The 22737-nt window shown below is 40.1% G+C and overlaps 1 protein-coding gene across 2 annotated transcripts in view; it reads left to right on the top strand.

Moving 5' to 3' along the window:
• Positions 1-21455, top strand: part of nlgn2b (neuroligin 2b) — an 82199-nt gene extending 60744 nt beyond the window's left edge. For both annotated transcript variants that reach the window (XM_077591661.1, XM_077591662.1), the window contains 7 exons: positions 3834-3887; positions 7154-7303; positions 11337-11522; positions 13441-13706; positions 13833-13986; positions 14226-14592; positions 15299-21455. In XM_077591661.1, the coding sequence (XP_077447787.1) occupies positions 3834-3887; positions 7154-7303; positions 11337-11522; positions 13441-13706; positions 13833-13986; positions 14226-14592; positions 15299-16232 (2111 nt within the window). In that variant the 3' untranslated portion in view covers positions 16233-21455. The remainder of the gene's footprint in view (positions 1-3833; positions 3888-7153; positions 7304-11336; positions 11523-13440; positions 13707-13832; positions 13987-14225; positions 14593-15298) is intronic.
• The last annotated feature ends 1282 nt before the right edge of the window (positions 21456-22737 follow it).

Raw genomic sequence — 22737 nt, 5'->3', positions numbered from 1 at the left:
TTTTTTTAATCATCAGGGTTAGCGTAGGAGCGTAGTTAAAATAGTGTCGTCGTGTATCAATAAAACTAATACATTAGTAAATGTGTCTTTTGCTTGAAACTTGGCAAGTTCTAAATTTAGATTTTTTTAAATATTGGATTGGATAACTTTATTGGATTGGATTGGATGACTTTATTCATCCCGTATTCGGGAAATTTCGTTGTCACAGTAGCAAGAGGGTGAGAATACAGACATGGGGAAATACATTTTAGACATAAATAGATAGTTAATAAGTAAAATAAATACATGAGTAAATATATAAACAGATAAGCGTGTTGCTGAAATATATATATATACACATACACATATACATATATATATATATAAATATATATACACATACACATACATATACACATATACATATATATATATATATATATATATATATATATATATATATATATACACGCATACATACACATACATATCTATTTATAAAGGTATATATACATGCATACATACACATAGATTGTCATGTATACATATGGTAGGTCTTATCATTTGTATTATTTGCAACACCCTATGACAATTGAGAAAAGAACTGATTTGGAATCAGATCCATTAAGCACTACTGATAATACAGTCAAAATCAATTTCTATTCTGATCCCTAAAAAAAATTGCAATAAATACTATGCTTTTGCCATGTAATGAAAAAAAAAAGAGTTTCTCTAAGCAGTAGTGCTGACAGAAAGTGGTACTGTCACAACATTAATAATTGCCTCCAGCAGAAGGGCTTGATCATTTCCACTCTGTCTCAGAATCACAACAGGCTGGTTATCCATGCAATGCAATGATGTGTTGCTAGTATGACACTTTTTATCCCATCAAGGCTTGAGCGATAAATCAATTTTATGTTGGGGTTTGACTCGTTATTGTCATCTCATCTGTGGTTTTTGTATCCTAAAAAGCAAATCTAGCGTTTACTAAATAGACAGCACAAATAGAAATGGAAAAAAAAACGTTTTGCACATTAAAGGCATTACATTTGTTCAGCATGACATTTAAGTAAAATACTGGATGGGAGGTATAAAGGTAATTTTCTCGTACTTAAATGTATCGCAAAAATTCTTTTTCTGAATGTAAAGCTCCTTAAATGTTTCTTTGTTTCCCCATTCTGAATGCGCTAGAAGCTAATCACAAAAACCAATTTGCCAATCACTTGACGCGATCAAAAATGCTTTAGGTTGCTTGTGCACATACTCCATTAAAACCCATTAGATTATTATTTTTTTGTGTTAAGCATGATTCATTTCATTTTGGAAAAAAAACAGCAGCGCTTTAGGGGGCTTTTTACTCTAATTGCAGCGGTTTACTTATCATCTCAGACGAAATGCTCTGGACGGGATGAACATTTCATTTTTAGGCAATATTGTAAAGACCATGTAACAAAGGTAATTCACAAAACCTCCTGATCTGAAAATGACGATTTTTGCTTTAATAGTCATGTATTTTTGGATGGGAATGTTGCAGACAGTCTTTTTGGAGTAGGCTCTATCTGCACATTCAATCCTGCTCTTTATAGGCATTAGAAAATGAATGAAATCAGAGTCATTGCCATTAAGAAGAGAGGTGTGGTTTTAGAGTGTTGCTAAGTAGTGGAAAATTGCTGACAAGAAGAAGGACTAATGTGCCTTTCTATCCATTACTGGCCTGCATACCTGCTTGTTCTCTATTTGCAGCCAAGGCCGGAACAAACCGTGCTTTCTCTTTCTATTTCGCTAAGTACGACAGCGTATTCTTGGCGGTTTAGAGGAGGATGCAGGAAATCCATTCAGCATTGATCCCCCATTTTTTTTTCCATTTAGAAGGACGTTAAAGATTTTATGTCAGGAACTTGGATTCATACAGACGTATGGGATGAAAATGCTGTTCTGGTATGAGAATGTAGTTGCAAGGCTTAATTATGTTATTTTTTTTATGTTAAAGATCTTTGACAAAATCGATGCCGCGATATATCGCCGTATGACATTGCACCATTCAGGCAGTTCTCACTGAGAACATTGGGAAGGTGCTGGTGGGCAGGTAGGAGTAGCACGGCAACAGATGTTTAGGACCTTGTTAACACGCTTTGTGCAGCATGTGTGGATTTAATGAGGATGGCTTTGTGATTAGAGAGTCCTTTAATGGCTTCTTTGAAGACTCCAAAGTACAGATAGTGACTCCAAAGCAGCGGCGGAAGCAGACACGGACGGCTTTAGCCCAGGGCAGATGGGGAACTCTATTGACAGAAAGCGAGACAAAGCAAATTAATGGGATCCTTATCAGGGCAAGACTTACAAGGGTTGACAGGCCGAGGTGTTTGGTTGGCCGGATTGAGAAATGCGTCTTATTGGCGGCTACCCTATGGCGTGTTTAACTGGGTTTGCCATTAGGGTTGAATGTCGCCCGGCTTCTCTTTTTGACTTCGTTGACAGGGAAGTTGTCGTATCTATCTGGATCCACCTGAGAAGAAAATGCCATAAATAGAGAATTTGTCACTTTGTAAGCTGTGCTTACGTAACTCATTCGCCGCGATAGTTCAGTACCATCGAATGCAATAAGCGTCCCTTTGCACTTCATTGTTTTTATATATTTTCTTAAGAATTCAATTGAACAAATAAGAAAAAGTAATATCTGAAAAGGGAGGTCTTGCTGCAAGGTATCATCTGTCAGGACCATGGACAGCTCTAAATGTCCAATGTATTTCACAACAACATTCTATAGTTTGGTGAAAAATCCAGCATGGAGATATCTCGTGGTTTATGGGTAAAACTACAGGCTGCAGCTAAATATGATGCGTAGGAATGAACGCATTTGTATGGAGGTGCTGGAAAGATGTTTCATCATAAATGAAACATTTGGGAGAGTACATGACAAACTGCAGCATTTATGATTCAGATTGTTGGCAACTGACCATAAATGGATCCGTCAGAGAGGAGAGGCAGGAAAAAAAAATATTGTAGACCCATTTGAAGATTATATATGTGAGAAATGGGTAGGAAATATCTGCCTTAATGAACATTTTTGCAAAATGGCCAAATCTTTGCTTGTAAGGACTCACCGTGGGAAGTCATTAGCCTCAACGGGGCTTCGGGCAACAAAGCGGCTCGCCGCGTTCATACCTGAGCCAAGTGAAAAAAATGAATGATTAAAATCGCAGAAATGACTGAAAAAATTGATAACCACTGCGACATTGCGATATTGCAATAACCTTTCTCAAAAGTGTTGATGAGTTCCAGCTAAGAAACATCAATCACCAATGGGGTTTCATCAATATCCACCCATTTTTCTTTTGTCATGCAGCTTCCTATTCAATCTCTGTGATACAAAGTTCAGTTTTTTTTTGCCTAGTGTTTGCTGCAATCCTTTTTTCAGGAATTTGGACAGGAGTCAAAATGTCTTGCAGGAAATGTACGCTCCATCCAGCCTTTGACCTTTCAGTGTTATATAAGCTATATTTACTGCATAGAACAACATCCTCTATTTAATGTAAACACAATAGTATTTGGCAATCTCAGTCATGGATCGATTTCTGATTGAAATTTTGTTGTTGTTGTTATTCTTATTTTTCTTCACAAAGCAGCCTCATGTCAGGACTAATTAGGGGAACGATGTAGGAAAATCAGCCCTCGAGAGTCATTCATGAGGCAGTCCATGACTAGATACTGAGCGGTTTAAACAGTTGACTTTTTGCTTATTATCTCATAAAAAAACAACCGTGTAACTGAACAACATTTGTGACATCATTCGCTGAGTGTCTTCTCTTCTTGTGTTTTGCCAATCTTTTTAAAATTTGTCACTGTTTTTTTAGGTCCACTCACGAAAAAGCAGGATGAATCTACCATGAACAGACCAAGGGATGAAGGTATTTTATTTGCATTGTTTTCTTCTTCTTATTCCCACTCATAGCGTCCTCTCATTAGGCCTGGGCGATAAATTGAGTTTTTTATACCAGATGATTAAAAAAATATATTAATTTGAGTTTACCGTAGTATTTAACTCATTGCCTGCCATTGACAAGGACGTCCAATTCATTTAAACAGGAAGGGCTGATCATAAAGCCTTCAATGTAATATTAAACTTATTTTTACTTGTATTCTATACTATTATTTCTTTGTTTCTATTTATATCGCCCAGTCCTACCGCCCATGCATACGTTGTTATGCATGCAAGTAGCACATTATTTGAGATCAATATTTAGTCATTGTTAACCATTTTTTTCCCTTGCAACACTGTCTATCTTCCGCATATATTGTGAACTACTACGAAATGATGTTATGATATTTACTATCCAGAATCCCTTACTAGTTTGATGATGTAGCCAAAAGAGGGCAGACTGGGTGAGCATCTGTTCTCGTTCGTGTGCCCAGATATTCGTACTGTACAAAACAAAGTATATTATGTACACATGAAGCTTTTTACATGTCCATTTGTACGTGCATGCTTGCTCAAGCACTTTGCCTGTGTAAAGCCATGCCTGAGTGCATCTGCTCGCATTAAGGTTGTTGTTTTTTGTTTTTTTTGCATCTGCACTGTAAAGTAAAGAGAATATTGATGCGTAATTTTCTAAAAGCAAGAGAGGGAAAAAGTGAAAAGGTTAGGAAGGAAAATATGTCCATGAGCACAGTGGCAGGGCAATAAAAGGGAGGGGGGAAAACAGTTGCAATGATGAGATGGCATTTTCTTCAGATCTGGATGTGATGGGAATATAGAGAAAGTGGGAAGTAGCTCATCACAAGGTTTTTGGTTAGACATTCTGAGTTGTTTGCTTGGCTTTCAAGTAAATATTGGCTAATTTACTTTGGTTAATGTGTTGGTATAAATACCACCAAAACTGGCTTAACTCATTCACTGCCAGCCCAGGTCACAAAATATCTGTTTGGGTAGCTAATAAAACCTGGAAATTGATATTGAAAACTCCTATTGAGAGTTATTTTATATAAGTCAAAAACATCAATGGCATTAATGACATCATATTTGTATTTTTCTTATTCTTTTCACTTTAATACACTTTATTTGTCTTGATTTTTAAATTACTTTAATTCATTTGTATTATTATTATTTTTAAGAAATTTGATAGTTTTTATTACTCATGTCTTATTTTAAATTAGAATTTTTTCAACTTTAATGACATATTTGTATTTTTCTTATTCTTTTCACTTTAATACACTTTATTTTCCTTGATTTAAATTACTTTAACACTTTTATTATTATCTTTAAGAAATTTGATAGTTTTTATTACTCATGTCTTATTTTAAATTAGCTTTTTTTCTCAACTTTAATTTTTACACAAATCTTAGCTTTAGATTTCCCAACTAAATTAAAAACTACAATGAGTCAAAATGGAGACAATATCTCCATCAGGACTTCATATTGAAGTTCACTCGGCTTTTTTTTCTTCCTTATCCACTTTTCATTACGGTATTGTCGGTATGCATGAGCTTTTTATCTTTTACACACTAATAAATGGATTTCACGACCACATTTAGTTTCAGACTACTATATCATTTTGAAAATTCCCTTATGTTTTTCAGTGATTGTCACAATTCTAGTTTGGTCCTTGGCGAAGCAGCTTACCTGCCAAGTGATTAGTTTCCTCTCTTCTGAAAATGTAATTTACAGTTTACGCCTTCATGGGGGCGTGTGACTCTTCTATACTGTCCTGGTAATGCTAGGATAATTGAATTTGTTTACAGATCCTCTGGGAAATCAGCTGAGTTCTTGAACACACCAGGGAAGGAGAAGCATGTTAGAGTGTAGGACTGAAAATTGTTTAAATTAATTTATTTTTTTTGTAACTGTCTGCTTGAGTCTGCGATGTGATCCATAAAATGTTCCAGCTCTTAGCGTCGTGCACCTGTATGCGCGTACGTGACTGCGTTACACCCAAGACTATGTTCGACCTGAGATTCAGGTGGTGATGCAGACGGCTGTGCAAAGACGTGAGTTGAATCTGTTACCACGGCAACAGGCGTTCGGCGACTCGCTGCAATGGAATGGCTGGTGCAGTTCTATTAGCGAGAAGCAGTTTCCATAGCGACTCGGCATCACAGCTGCCGATGCAAGCATTGTGCGCGAGCGTGTCTTTGCGCGTGCGCGAGCGTGTGCGTTTGTGCGCGTTGGTACGAGCACGACTCGGATGCTCATTAGCGTAGCCCACTGTGTTTGACTGGCTTTTTAGCATCTCATGTTTTTTTCATCTGCACTATCATGTTATTGTTTTTCCGCTATGGACCTTCCTGCTTCGTCGTTAGCCCAAACACACACACACACACACACACGTGCTGGCGCACATACGTGCTGGGGTTCTTTCACGCTGTCCTATTTCTATCCTCTTCCACTCTGTCTTCTACCTCTTTATCTCACTTCCTCTCCTGCTATCTCTGTCTCGGCCCCATCACAGAGTGCTTTGGTTCATCGGGGTAAACAGATGCTGTGGCTGTTATTTATGTTTCCACTTGGTGTGCCTTTCATACAAATGATCCACATGGCCTGCAAAATGCAGAAACTCATTTTAACCAGGCGGCCCTGGCAGAGTTGTCAGGGCAGTCGTTTTTTTGAGGCCGTACCAAAGACGCAGTTTGCGGGGGGCTTATTGGAAAGGGGAGGTGGTGAGGCTGAGCGCTGTGCTGGCACACTGATGGACAAAATGACACTACGAACTGAGGTTTCATCAGAGCGGGCGGAACCATTGAGGGGAGAGGGATTTTACTTTTGGAAGGTGTCATCCCGCTTGGCACAGGAGGCGAGATAGTGGAAGCGTGGACGTTTGGTTGTTTGTTTCATTCTATTCAATTAGGACAGCTCGAGTTTATAATGAAGTAGAACTCACCCGTGGCTTGGTGAGGCATATTTACATTGGAACTCAATAGAAGTGCCACCTATATAACCTTCATATTTTATTTTTTATTACCGAGTTCACTGCCGTTGATGGAGATTGACGTCCAATCCGTTTGGAGTATGAGGGTTGGCCACCCTCCCATTTCAACTTGGTGATGAACTCGAAATGGATTGGATGTCCTTGTAGAAATACAATTACAAAAGGAATGCACATACAGGGCTTGATTTACATATGTTGTTGTTTTTTTTCTAACGAAATGGATTTTTTTGGTCTGTGTGTGTGTTTTCCAGATATTCGTGACAGACGTAAAAAGCCAGTGATGTTGTTCATCCACGGCGGCTCCTACATGGAAGGTTCGGGGAACATGTTTGACGGCAGCGTCCTTGCAGCATACGGAAATGTCATTGTGGTCACCATGAACTATCGATTGGGCGTCCTTGGTAAGTATGGTGTTACATGTTATATTTGGCCTGGGACCTTTTGGTTTCTTTGGCGTGAGCCGTTTCACCTTGGCCTTGTTCGCCAAACGACAAAGACATTCCGTTCCTATATTGGAGTTTGAATCTGGGTTGATTTTTTTTATAACTGATTTAAAAGAGTTTGAGCATTTGAGTAATAGTCACAGGCCTACACAAACTATAAAACAACATGCAACTTATAGTCCAGAAAATACAGTCCTTGATCTTACAAAACAAAACCAATGATCACAAGTAAACAATTAGTTATCAGTTTATTTCCGTAAAGCTCTGTATTCTATATCTGGGTCGCATAAACAACACACACCGGCCTTCCAGAAGCCCCGAACCACAAAGTGCCTTTGGCGTACTTTCCGCCACTGAAAAGTAGAGCGAAATGTGTGTTTTTGCTAATCAGTGCATTTTTTGGGACAAATGTGGTAAATTTATTCTTTTCAGCAGATGCCGCTATTACAGTGGACTCACGTGTTTACATTCGCCGCCTTCTCCTTTTTATGCACATGTTCTCTATTCGGCTTGCCAGTTGAGTAATCAGATCTTGTTTGGTGCATGGCGCCTGTTTCAACACTTCTGAACAATGACAAACACGGGGATGAGAGTAGTTTAGGATCCTGTCCAAGACTGGCATTTCATATTAACACAGGGTAATGCGATCCAGGCCAACGGGGAGAAGCCTGGGGACAAGGACAACCTGCAGCTGCATCCTTTTCAGTTCACCAGTATGATCCCGTAAACAGGCTGTCAGATCAGATCAGAAGCGCCTAGCCAGTTGAACACGTGATTCCGACCTCAACTTTGCAAAGTTCAACTCGCTCAGAATATGACGAGGACGACTCCTGTGGTGTGTTTGTTTTGCAACAAACAGTACCAACATCGTTCGCCACGGATCGTGTTCTAGTCTGTGCCAGCGCTGATGTTTGAGATGCGCCCGTGCATTCTTTAATATGTTTACTGCTCTGCAAGCGTCCCATTAAGATGCAGACAATACCCACGTTGGAATAGGCGGGGAGCGACTCTGCCTGAGAGATTCTGAGCCATGACGCAGTGCCCTTGATTCTTTCACCAGTGTTGTCATGTGGTTATACTTTCTCTACGTATCATTCTTATAGATAGGCTATAAATAGGTTACAGTGCAAAGCTGATTCTCCTAACATGAATGCATACCTGTCAACCTCTGCCGATAACTGCCCTTATAAATGATTATGATTCCCCTTACAACCCCCCAAAAAACCTTACAAACACCGTACGACTTGTACGGTGTTTGTAAGGTTTTTTTGGGGGGTTGTAAGGGGAATCATAATCATTTATAAGGGCAGTTATCGGCAGAGGTTGACAGGTATGTGAATGTGTTTTACCAATTTCCTTATGTACATGTGCTATATATAGTGTGTGTTTAACGATTACATAGTCACGTGCTACGTATGAATAATGCGCCATTCATCTAAATCTTTAATGGGGTTGCTCTCCGACACTTGGAATTTTTGTCGGGGAAAAACGCTAGCTTGCTTTATTTCCATAGCCGCGTGCTTTAATCTTTCATATTATCCTGTAATTACATGGCGGCGAAGTGGCTCCTGCCAACTTGATTTCACGTGACACCTGTACCTTTAAGAGGATGGCGAGAGATCAGGAAAAAGGAAGGAAGGAAGACAGAGCAGGGAATGGAGGCGGATGAGCAAGGGAGAATTATGGAGAGGCAGTGAGGGAAACAGAAGGGGGAGATGGGAAAGGTCTAAAAATAAACCCTCAGAAGTGTCTTTTCAAACTGCACCAATGCAAAGTATTCAGTCTAAAGGCTGCACCAGAAGGTCCGACTGCACCTTGACATTTGCCTTTATTGTGTCCTGCAATATATGAACACACCTTTTTTTTTTGAACCATTAGAAAGATCCAGAAAGCCGCAATTCGCAAGAGTAATAATTACCGTGGATTCAAACTAGGAAAAAAGAGAGAGGAAAAAAACGTCTGCCGCACACAGCGAGGATCAGAGGTCTGGTGGTGGTTGAGATCCTTCCTCACCTTCACTTGCTCCAGGCTTACAGAGCCTCGTGATTTGTGCCGCAGAGCCATCTGTTTGTACTAATTAACTAATTAACTAATTAATGAACTCTGGAGAAAAGGCCTGCAATCTTGAGCTCCAGGAGTGAGCACATTTTTCACCTCAGGATGAAGAGACGTATTGCCTTTTTGGAAGCTGCCCAATTGGAGAATTCTCCTTGTAATTGGCTGCACCTGTCCGAAAGTATACTTTACTCACTAAAAAAAAATAAAAAACAGCTTTGGAAGTCAGCATATTCCTAATTTTACTTAGACGTTACAGATTAGCCTGTTTGCTTCCATTGACAATTATAGACGTCAAATGTATTTCAACTCGGAAAGCTCATATTGCGTCCTTATTTTTTACTGCCATGAAAAATTTACAATTTAAAACCCCCTTTTGTTATTTCAGCTGATTCTGATCATCTAATTAACAAATAAAAGTGGCAAGATTTCATTCAAGTTGGCCTTTGCATCCTTTAATATTTTGGAAAGCTGTCCTCAATTTACATCAAATTACAGCTGTGCCTTCGAGGATACATCTTCAGCATCTATATTTTAAATTCCAAATCTAAAATGGCATTGTGTCTTGTGTTAGAGAGGCCGTTTGCGCCGAGCTCAGCAAATATCAGGTTATGGAATAAAAAAAAAGCTGAGTTGTTTGCTCATCAATAACGATGAGGAAAAGTAACAACATCGCGTTAGCATTAAAAAGGCAGTTGCATGCAAGTTGGTTCACCTGCGGTGTGTGCGAGGGTGCATTGAGCTGTTTAGGTGTTTGACAGTGCAAGTGTTTGCACGCAAGTACTTTAGCTGGTATCTGCCCATATCATTTAGCCCGGAGCGCTGGACCGTTGCCAGGCAACGGTGGCAGGAAGCTCAGCGCTCAGTCACTGAGCTGACCCTTCATCCTCATTCTTCTTTGGACAAGAGGCAGAGGTCAGCAATCATACCTCTTCAGGTCACAGTCCAATTCAGGTGAACGATTTTCATTTGCCGACAGGATCCAAGGTTCATTTTGTTTCTACTTGATACTTTTTAATTACTGCCACCGCTTTGGTAACTTTAATAATTTGGCAGGCTTTCAAAATAACAAGGACTTAACAGCCAGGAGAATAAAACCAAACCTTGATGCGTCTAAATAGACAGACACGGGTTGGCGAGACAATCAGAAACAGCTGGGTCAAATTAGAGGTGGCTAGCAGAAGATACAACAGGGTGGGAGGGGTGGTACATATCACAAAAACAACAAAACCATATACATATATATACATGTATGTGTGTGCATATGTCTGTGTGTGTGTATGTGTATATATATATATATATATATACATACATACATATACATAAACACATATATATACATATACATATATATGTATGTATATACATACATATATATATATATATATATATATATATATATATATATATACATATATATACATATATAGATACATATATATATATATATATATATATACATATATACATATACACACATATACACACATACACACACATACACACACACACATACATACACACAAACACATATACATATATGTGTATGTTCATTAATATGTGCTGTCCGTTATCAAATCAATCAATCAATCAATTAGGCTTTGAGTTTCATATATACTTGTTTGTTGCATTTTTTTATGTTTTGCCAAATCAACACAAAACTAATTTATGGCTATATGTAAAGGAAACTAACATATGAGTTGAGTTTCGTCGCTCTTCTGTGCAAGACTGAATCGTTGAAATGACTTAGTTGGGAGTGATTTTGTTTGTATAAAATCCCGGCAGACCTAAACTTGAGTTGTAGCATCTGTTTGCAACACTTTCAAGGCCCATAATTATTTCATGCTCTGCCCTCCTGTTTGTACACAATCTTTTTTTAACTGTGTCGTTCTCTCCCTCCCACTTATTTTTCTGTTTGTTTGAATTTATTTTGCAGGCTTTTTGAGCACGGGGAACCAGTCTGCCAAGGGGAACTATGGTCTGTTGGATCAGATCCAGGCACTGCGCTGGCTCAAAGAAAACATTGGCCACTTTGGAGGCGATCCGGAGAGAATCACCATCTTTGGCTCCGGAGCTGGCGCTACCTGTGTGAACCTTCTCATCCTGTCTCACCACTCTGAAGGTAAAGATCTGGCCCCTTGGAGCCAAAGTTTAGAGGAACACACTCTGTATTTTCTGATTTAATGTGCGGAGAAGAGATTATATGGAAGGAAGATGCAATACATTATGAAATTCAATATCCTTGGCATTGAAAAACAACCCCGTTTTTGATAGTGATATATTTTTATATACTGTGGAGGTCTGCGCTTTTTCACTGCCTTCTCTTAGTCTAAAGTCCGAATCGGAATGGTTGACCGTTTGTATGGACAAATCCTGCTAAATTTGTTTCTGAGTGGCAGAAATGGAAAGCACCCAGCAGATGTTTGATCCCCAAATCCACGGATGTGATGATAAATCTGAGAATGTGAACCAAACTAGCACTCTACACGTAATATACTCAGAAAGTAGATTAAGAGCAAACTGTTACCCTGCGCAGTGCCAAGGTGACCTTGAAGAAATTTAATATCTATATTTTGTATGCCTGTGTGACCACATCACTGATAATCCAGACTCTAAAAACGGAGACAGATGGCTGATGCTGTTTGCTCCACAGTTTAAAATCACTTAGATTTGCATCAAATTAATCCCTTTTTGCCATATTCAGAATGCAAATAAAACACACACATGCTCAATTATATCCAGCAATTACGCGGTTTAAGGACATTTCCTAAAAATTTCTCCATGACAAAGAAGTTAGAGTTCAGTTTGTGGTGATATTGATCGACAGGTTAAACAATTAGTGAATAATTGCAATGGTTCACAATGTATGGCTATAAAATAACATTTCCGAACTCATGGATTTGGCTTCCATTATTATTTCCGTTGCTGCAAGTCTTTCAAAGTACTTCCCATGAAAATATCTGGGTGTACCTAATGCGAGTATTAATGTGAAATGTAAAACCCGCAGTCGCATATCACATTTAAGGCCCGCTTCATACGTTGTAAACTGGGCTATCATTCTGAGTGAATGCAGACAAACTTGGAGCCGTTTTTTAAAGGCGCTGTTTGTGCAGAAGAGAGATGAACCGAGCTGAGAGGCTCCCTAATTGATTTCACAGGGAAAGGAGCGGGGGTGGGGGAAATTCGGAATATGCTCTGTGTCTGTTTGTGGGCTTAATTATTAATGACAGAATCTGCAGATAAAAAAGAGGGACGGCAAGCGACTGCATAACTGCAGCAGGGCAACGGTATTTTTTCCCTCTACTCCAGCACTTTTGCCGCCTTGGCTTCATGCGGGTTAGTCGTATACCTCGCCGTTGTCACGGCAGTGCAATGTTTGGCCACCGTTATGTTCGCAAATATTCTTGGATGACTGCGGTGAAAGTACGAGGGTTGCTTCTTAATCGTGCTTCCAAACTGTGTGCTCTATAAATGCTCTTCCTCAAAAACGATGCATTATTTAAACGCACTGTAAGGCGGTGAATGCATCTTCCGCTGCTCGCTAAAGTGTGTCATTGGGAAAAAAAGAAAAAGACAGAGAGAGGAGATGTTAAAATGAATTGGACGTCCAGTGCCGTCATTTGCACTAAAAGATGAGCAATCTCAACTATCAGTTTTTTTTTGTTTGTTTTTTGTGGATCAATCCTTGTCAATTCCTACCAATGAGTTAATAGCTATGAAAAAAATCGACTTTTGTTTATTGGGATCATAACTAGTGTTTTTTTTATTCATTTCAACTTTATATTTATCCATTTTGAAAAATATATCTCTATATATTCACATACAAATATGTATATATTTTTAAATTACAAAAGTATTATTTTTGCAGGGTGAAAATCTGTTAAATATTGAACAAAAATAATGTATATTATAGGCAAAATAAATATATTTTTCTCTCACCCTATTTGTGCTGTCAGCCCCCAATTATGTAAAAAAAAAAACTGAAAAATACTCTTTGAACAGCATGTTTACATGTATATATATTTTTGCTTTCTGTGCAGGTTTGTTTCAAAGGGCCATTGCTCAGAGTGGCTCCGCCATTTCCAGCTGGTCAGTCAACTACCGACCCGTCATGTACACCAAGATTCTGGCAAAGAAGGTCGGCTGCACTCTTCGAGATATGGCGGAATTGGTGGAATGCTTGAGGAAGAAGAGTTTCAGGGAGCTGGTGGACCAAGACATACAGCCTGCACGCTATCACATTGCCTTCGGACCTGTGGTAGACGGCGATGTGGTGCCTGATGACCCTGAGATTCTAATGCAGCAGGTCAGTGTGATAGCCTTTCTATGTCTGGTATTGTTTATGATAGAAACTATAGAAAGAAGTGTAGGACCAAATATTGTCTTTCAAGCTATTCACCGTATGGCGTTGTGTGGTGAATTTTCAAACCAGGGCGAGTTCCTGAACTATGACATATTACTGGGGGTAAACCAAGGAGAAGGCCTGAAGTTTGTGGATGAAGGCGAAGGAGAAGATGGAATATCCGCGCCTTCATTTGACTACACCATCTCCAACTTTGTGGATAACCTTTACGGATACCCTGACGGTCAGCTTCCCTACTGAATTGGTTTATCACTTGTAGACGTTCACTCCATTAGTGCGGAATTGAACGCTGCGTCTTTCGCTGTCAAGCCTCCCGCTTCAAATGGGTTGAACGTCTCGTGTAATTACAGACAAAGCGTTATCAACAAAAGCCAATGTCTGCCTTTATTATTATTATTATTCGCCTTTTGTTTTCCATTGTTTTCCCTTCCGTTCATTAAACGCGGTTATGTTTCCTCACAGGTAAAGATATTCTGAGGGAAACCATAAAGTTCATGTATACGGACTGGGCAGACCGAGACAACAGTGATATGCGTAGGAAGACCCTCTTGGCTCTCTTCACGGACCATCAATGGGTGGCTCCGGCCGTGGCTACGGCCAAATTGCACGCAGAGTTCCAGTCTCCCGTCTTCTTCTACACTTTCCACCACCACTGTCAGACCGAAGCGAGACCCGAATGGGCTGACGCGGCCCACGGAGATGAGATTCCCTATGTGTTTGGAATTCCCATGGTTGGCGCCACTGACTTATTCCCATGTAACTTCTCCAAGAATGACGTGATGCTCAGTGCCGTGGTCATGACGTACTGGACCAACTTTGCCAAGACGGGGTAAGAAAAGAACAGATTGAATAAGAGAGCTTAAAAAAAGAGGACCTCGGCTAAATCACGTCCAAGTCCAAATTGGTTCTAGTCCAAGCTTTCGGTCGTCTAATTTATTAAGGTTAAAGATGCCGCTCACTTTGTCTAACTACGTCGAAAGGTGACAAAGTTGTGGCTATTTAATCTTGGCGACGGATGGATTGGATGAATTTCAGCGGTTTAGTGTTGATGTATAGCCCCCCCTAAACCCGCCTTAAACAAATATGTACAGTAGCATGTAAGCTAGGGGTGTCAGACTCGGGTTGGTTCGCGAGCCGCTTTAACGTCAACTCAATTTCATGTGGGCCGGACCATTTTAGATATAATATCCCTGAATATTCATTTATTTATAGATCTAAAACAACGTTTATTTTAGCTTTTTATATATATTTTTAGATTTTACAAAATTATTTTTGAACTAAAAACACAAAACAATGATTAAAAAATTACAATTATAGATTCAAAAGGGGGAAAATCAGGAAATTTAATATACATCTATACTCTTCATTTTAATTTGATCCTAAAACAGAAAATCAGCACTCATGATTTTCTTTCCCGGGCCACACAAAATGATGCGGCGGGCCAGATTTGGCCCCCGGGCCGCCACTTTGACACATGTGATGTAAGCAGTACCTGTGAAAATGTCACCAGCAATCCCCTGAATTGTGTTTTTCAGTGATCCTAACCTGCCAGTTCCTCAGGACACCACGTTCATCCACACCAAGCCCAATCGATTTGAGGAAGTCATCTGGACCAAATTCAGCTCCAAAGACAAACAGTATTTGCACATCGGCCTGAAGCCCCGCGTCCGAGACAACTACCGTGCCAACAAGGTCGCCTTCTGGCTGGAGCTGGTACCGCACCTCCACAGCCTCCACAAGCAAATAATGAGTACCATCACCACACCGCCTCCGCCCGGGAGGAACCGCGACCGGTCCACCACTCCGCGGGTGCCCCCCGGCATCTCCACCTACCCGCCCGAGCCGGACGGTTCGGAGAGACCCCGCAACACCCCATTCCCCCCGGAGACCAGGGACTACTCCACCGAGCTGAGCGTGACGGTAGCCGTGGGCGCGTCTCTCCTTTTCCTCAACGTGTTGGCCTTCGCCGCACTTTACTACAAACGAGACAAGCGCCACGAACTCATGCAGAGGCGTCACCGCCGCCTGTCCCCGCAGCGCGGCGGCACCCTGGGCATGGGCATGGGCATGGGCATGGGCATGGGCTTGGGCATCGGCGTGGTGGGGGCCCCGCCGCACAACGACCTGGCGCTGAGCCAGGAAGAGGAGCTGATGTCGCTGCAGATGAAGCAGCAAAGAGGGGAGCTGGAGCACGGCACCCCGCTCCCTTCCCGCGGCCTCCACGGCGACCTGGAGCCTCTGCGGCCTCCGGTGTGCCCGCCCGACTACACGTTGGCGCTGCGCCGTGCGCCGGAGGATGTGCCGCTGATGACGGCCAACACCATCACCATGATCCCCAGCACCATCGGGGGCATCCAGCCCCTCCACCCCTTCAACACCTACCCTCCCGTCCCGGCCCCCTCCACGACCCCCATCCCCAGCCACAGCAACAATGCCTTGCCTCACCAACACTCCACCACTCGTGTATAGGACCCAGCACAACTGCCATTTTGGGAGCGCGCCATACATGGTCACCCTCATCAACCCCCCAAATCCCCCACCCCCCACCTTTCCTCTTCTTTACTAGCTAGCGCTTTTTCATTAAGCCCTCGAATACAGCTGCACTTTGTAAGATTTTAAGCAGTGAAAACGGAGTCACTGGTCAAGGTCGGGTTGACTGCCATCGCAAAGAGACGAGCAATCTTTAGTACGTATCCAACTCCCATTGTGTGTATCCAAATCTTATTCTTCCGCTTGCTTTACTCGCTCCGTCGGCGCTCCAGGACTCCTCCGGTATCATCAAAGTACAAAATGTTCGGCTGATTATTTTCCTCAGCCCAAATCTGGTCCCAAATGTACCAAGGCCTTTTTTTCTCTCTTGTTGTTGCTCGAAAATCCTAGGTGAACTAAGGACACCGCCAAAAGCAATGAACGCCGTGGCATTGCATTTAAGCGCCTCGTAGGCATCTAATCAAATTGCTCTGATGTCAACCCTGCACCGCTCACAGCACCCTTGGGCGTGTATTTTCATGGTATTTGAAGTTCATTAGGATGCACGCCGATACAGTACATCCACTAGCGTTCCACGGCTCGATTCACATCTCTCATCGGCATCTTCGCTCAATTTCTACTAATTTCAAGCAGCAAATAGCATCGACGTTTCCCATCACGTCCTAATTGAATTTAAAAAAAAGACAATGAAGGCTCGGAATTATTATTTTTCTGTCACGTTGTAGGTTTTCCATTTTGCCATGCTCAGAAATTGTCAATGCAAACCAATTCCCAATGAAAGAGCTTTTTTTTTTTGTTCCTTTTTCGACTACTTCTTTCTTTTACTTTTTTTTGTAGCACCAATACTGATTCTTGTCAGTCATGTACTTTTCGAAATCTAGTTTTGACCCACCAGATATACACGATGATACCAATATCCAATCGTGTGGCGTCATCTTTCGGCGAGTTTATTATTCTCAATCCATTTGAAGTGGGAGGGCTGGCAGCGAATGAACTACCACATCAAATGGATTGGACCTTTGGCAAAAAAACAAATTCTTCCTCTGCCCAAGATGCACCCTCCCACCAAGTAGTTTATCCCTATTAAATGCCCAATCCATTTCTAGTGGGAGGGGATGGCAGCGGACAAACATTCATGGCAGTTAATGTGTTACATAAAATTATTCATAAATCGGCATCAGATAATACCACGCGGGAATCGGGAAAATTACTCGACAACCCACTCAGTCTTCATCTACTTCACACAATATGCAGACGGCGAATCCGGTTCAGTTATTTCCATTTCCGACTCCTCCCTACAATTAGGCATGATTTCTTTGTTTTAAAAATTCAACGTGGTCATCTGTAAACTATTTTTCAGAAAGGCACTGAGCCAACGATAGTCTGTGACATATTGTGCATAATCTGTGATTGGTTTTTGCACATCTTGGCGGGTTTGAGAAAGGTCAAAGAAATGGATTCACTTAACAAGTGGAATGCATTAGCTTTGCTGGACTTCTAATACACGCCCAAACACTCAATCTGTCACAAGCCAGCGCTTTCTTGAAATTTACAAATTGCAGCTTTAAGACCCAATCTGGAAGTGAGACTCGCTCCTCCTGAATGGGGGAATCATTAATGGCGCTATGCGTCCAATCCCTTTGAAGTGGGGGGGCTGGAAATAAAATGAACGTTCATTCAGCCTCCCACTTCAAATGGATTGGAGCGATAAACTCATTTGTAGATTAAATTTGTCATTTGACATTTTCAGATTGGGACCTCAATTTTTAGCCAATCAAATTCAGTTTTTGAGATGCAAGCTGGAAATCACGCTGGCTTTTTTTTACTCATCAAACCTCTTTTTAATTTTTTTCTTTAATTATCTATGTCCTTACAGACACCCACCAACCCTCATGCAGACCACCAACCCATCTCACTCCTTCACTTCTTTGCTTGCTTCACCGCATTTGCCCCCTCTTTCATTTTATAAAAATCCATTACCATAATGGATCTTTGCTCAAACATGCGATGCCATCAAGACTCGTTTTCCCTTTTGGAGTCTTTTATACAAAAAAAAACACAAGTGTAAATGATGTATTATTAATAAATTGTAAGCATAAGAACGGAGGGGGGCTATTCTGATATCTCATTTTTACCAGCATTCATGGTGCCAAGTACTGTGATAAAGTTCCTCTCCCGCTGGCATCCAGTGGACTGCCTGGAGAGGTCCATCCTGACTGTATTTTAGCTGACGGAATGACCCTCATAAAAGTGCCAACCTTTTTCTTTTTTCTTCTTTTTTTTTTTTTCTCCTGATAAACACACATACAAACATTGTAACAAACTCGCATTCACATTTTTCCACTGTGGTTGGTCTCTTCTTTAAAATTTTAATGTATCATCACTCAAAAAAAAAAAGATCATGGAGTTCTTGCATGATATTTTTTCTCGTCCTGGACAGAAACATTTCCATTTTTTTTAAATATGATTTTGCCTATATGACTTCTCCATCCGAAATATTTTGTGAAAGTCAATTCCTTATTTGAAACTCAGCTGCACTTTGTGGTATTTTGACAAATATTAAAGTATTAAGAGATGAATATTGTGTAAAACTATAACAGAGAGTAAATATTTCCTCTTTTTTTTTTCTTCAAAACTTAATACAGAGGTTTTTTGCTCCACGGCCACTGAGACTGATCCTTTAAAAGCCTCTTTTTTGTTGTTTCTTTCTATTTTTTGTTGCTCTTTTTCTTGTCTTTTGCCAATGGGGATTCTTGCACAGTCTCGGAACGATGTGAAGAAAACGCTTTATGTTTCAGGAAGTAAAAAAAGAAGAATCTCAACGCGGCTGTAATCTTCATTAGGTTTGTGTATGTGACCAACATTAGCCACATGCTTTGCGTGTTTGAAGACTGCCTAACCACTTATCTTCTTAATTGTTTTGTTACTATCCTCAACCAAGCGGGAGAATGAGATCTATATATCATGATGAGAATATTGTCAAGTGCATTTCACATCAATTGCACAACTGAACACGGACGGTTCTGAAGGAAAAAAAACCCAGTGACATTTAGACTGGACCGAATAGCGATTCATTGATGTGATGGTGAATTAGCTTGTCAGAGTAATCAATGCACCGAGGATGCATTTTTAAAAACCTGATTTCAACAAAAAAAAAATCCTTCACGTCAGGCATTACTTATAGTACAAATCTCGGGGGGTTATATTCTCTCATTGTAAATGTTCTGCATCCTGTGTGCCGAGAATAACAACAACAACAACAACAACAACAAACACATGCCCAGGACTGCCATTGCTTACAGGACTTGAGAGGAAAAAAAACAAAACAAAAAAAGGAAAAAAAATACAAAAAGCAACACGCGGAAAAACTGTACATTTTTTAAGTGTAAGAAAACAAAGTAGAATTTGTAAATATTATTTGTTGTTTGGTTTTGATTGACTGGCCCAAACTTTCCTTTTGTGACAACAGGTGCAAAGTTAAGATGATTTACATGTTTTTACCTCTTGTGCATGTTTAATTTGTCTTTTCCACCCTAGAGCTCCTGCGGAAATTCCCAAAGGTTACGGAGTACATGAGTAGCCTACTTAACAGAAAAAAATAGGGGGAAAAAATTATGAAAAGAGTTCAGGTCAATGCAGGTGCATCTCATAATTCAATTATCCTGAAAAAGTTGACTGTTTTTTTTTCAGGAATACTGTGAATCATTACACCTTGAAATATTTTGAGGCATTATTTAATGAAAAACACATTTCACAATCAGAGTAAGCCACAAAATGCCAACTATAGGTTTTGTAAAGTAGCTGTTTGTTCACAAATTGCAGTAAGAATTGGTGCCCCAAAAAGTATAGGTTTAAAAAATTGGGTTCATTGGATGTAAATTCCCCTGATCTGAAACCCATAGAGAATTTGCGGGCTGCTCTCAATGAGAAATTCATGCAAAACAAGAAATGAGTGAATAGAAATGTATATATTTGGAAGCCTGGCATCTTTCACGTTCTGAAATGTCATAATTAAATTATCCAGTTTTTTTCAGAAATACCTTGAAATATTTCGAGGCATTATTTAATGAAAAACACATTTCACAATAAGAGTAAGCCACTAAAGGTTCCGTAAAGTAGCTGTTTGTTCACAAATTACAGTAAAAATTGGTGCCCAAAAAATTATAGGTTTAAAAAATTGGGTTCATTGGATGGAAATTCCCCTGATCTGAAACCCATAGAGAATTTGCGGGCTGCTCTCAATGAGAAATTCATGCAAAACAAGAACTGAGTGAATAGAAATGTACATTTTTAGAAGCCTGGCATCTTTCAGGTTCTGAAATGTCCGACAAAAATATCCAACTTTTTCATGACATTGTTATTATATGAGATGTACCTCAAGATGGAGCTCAGGTAAGCTTTCGTATCGTTGTAACAGAACTGCGTGTGACTTGTCCAAGGAATTATCCAATCAGTCGAGAAGGCAGCTTTTGAATAAAAGTCATTTCATTGGTTGTAAAGCCAAAGAACGGATGAGAACGAAATGAGAGGATATTTTAAATGTGCTCCAATCAAATCAGACAATATGGCCTGTAATGCCGTTGCTTTTAATTGTTGATGTCGCACATCGTCTTGAATTGTCAAAAAAAATTATAATCTGTCATTGGGATTTTTATCAATCTTTTATGCCTTCTTGGTTGTAGTATTTCAGCATATCTTCATGGTGATTGATTTGCTTGTCTTTTGCAATTTTGTCTGCGCGGTGTTTTTAAGTCAGTTCAAAAGATGCTCATGAGTTTGTCAGGATTTTGTGTTGCCAGGGCTTCAAAAAACTATTTTTTTTAAATACAAAAAGGAAGAATGTACCAAGTCTAGGAAAGCCAATGGGAAATGGAAGCACACTCACCAAGTTTACATGTTTACACCGAACTGTTTTGAAGTTGGCAAAGGGGAGGAAATTAAAAATAGGGCAGTTTATTCTTAGTAGCCCAAGACATTTTTTTTTTGCTTGACTGGTAAAAAGAAAGCTTGCACCTGTTTGTCTCGTTCATTTAGTCTGATTCCGTAACATGCTTGAAGCTCCAAATTCTTTGAGAGAGCATCATGACCACACAGGGGTTAAACCATTTCAAATTAATATTTCTATTTCAAATAGAGGCTATTACACACTGTATGTTGTGTATCTGAACTGGAAAACATTAAAAACAAACATTGTTAAACAAATTCTTTCCATCATATTTTTGTGATGATGTTTTTTTCTTTTATGTAGCTAGGAAAAAAAATATGTTTGCCCATCTGTTCAATTGTGTACTTGCAGAATACAATGTTTTATGGCAAATAGTCATTTATTTTCATGCCTCACATGCGTTTGAAAACTGTCTAGACATATTGCTGTAATAAGAACTTTAATTAATCCCCCATGGGTAGGCTGACTGCTAATTTATGGATGATGTACACTGCATTCGTCTAAATTTCAGAACATTCATCACGAATAGATGACATTGTTCAGATGACTGATTCAGACTTTATTAGAGTCATTTTTCTCTTGTGCTCAACCCAATTACCTCACAAGGTAATTCTTTCCCAGTGCCTATCGCTCTAGAAGTACTGCTTGTCTGTCACTAGATGGCAATGTTTTCCATTTTTCATACCGTAGTCCTAACTCCTATGAATAATTTTATTTTTTTGAGCGATATTTTTGCACAGCCCTGGCCTGGAGTAGCTCACATTGTCCACTAGATGACAGTACAGCAGTCTTAATTATTGCAGTTGTTTGCCTGCTGTGAAAATATATACAGTTTGCAGCATCACTGTTTAGTCAACGTTTAGTTAGGATGCATCCATTCAAATTCGAATGCAGTGTGTTTAAAATATGTCATCTAGATTGATAAAATCATACCAAATGTGAGTGTATTGAACACAGTTTCACTTGATTTCATCTTGAGTATAGCGTTTCTGACAGATTAGATTTATCATGTGACGCTTTATTTTCCGTCAGAGAACCAGCCAAATACTAACTACAGTACAGACACCAACCCAACAGGGGGCAACATACAACACATGTCTCATAAATGCTCCGCGTTAGTTCTGCACCAAAGATTGCTGATTGGTCCAGGTAGTCACATGACTTGTGGTAACCCCCAATCGAGGATTGAGCCACAATGCAGCCTGTTACTATGCTATATCAATGGCAGATGCTAGCAGTCATTATTTTTTCTTTGTATTTCATCCCTATTTTGGCGTCCTTAACACTTTCCACCGATTATTTGCGACTCAAGGTGGGCTCAAAGAAAATTAGAGTCGACGGGTGGCCCCTGGATACATAGTCCACGGGGCTTAATAGCACCCCAGCCCCCACCACTCAGTGGTGCCTCTGTCCTGTGGCTACAGTAAGCACTGGCAGCTTTCCATCTGTTGAGTCGGTCCGTCGAAAATGCCTGGATCCATGAATACTACATGAGTACACCACAACAAAAACTATTCATGAATTAATATTAAACATCAG

Source organism: Stigmatopora argus, chromosome 22 (genome assembly GCF_051989625.1).
Source record: "Stigmatopora argus isolate UIUO_Sarg chromosome 22, RoL_Sarg_1.0, whole genome shotgun sequence".
NCBI lineage: Eukaryota > Metazoa > Chordata > Actinopteri > Syngnathiformes > Syngnathidae > Stigmatopora > Stigmatopora argus.
The sequence above is the reverse complement of the archived record's forward strand: the minus strand, read 5'-3'. Positions and strand labels throughout refer to the sequence as shown.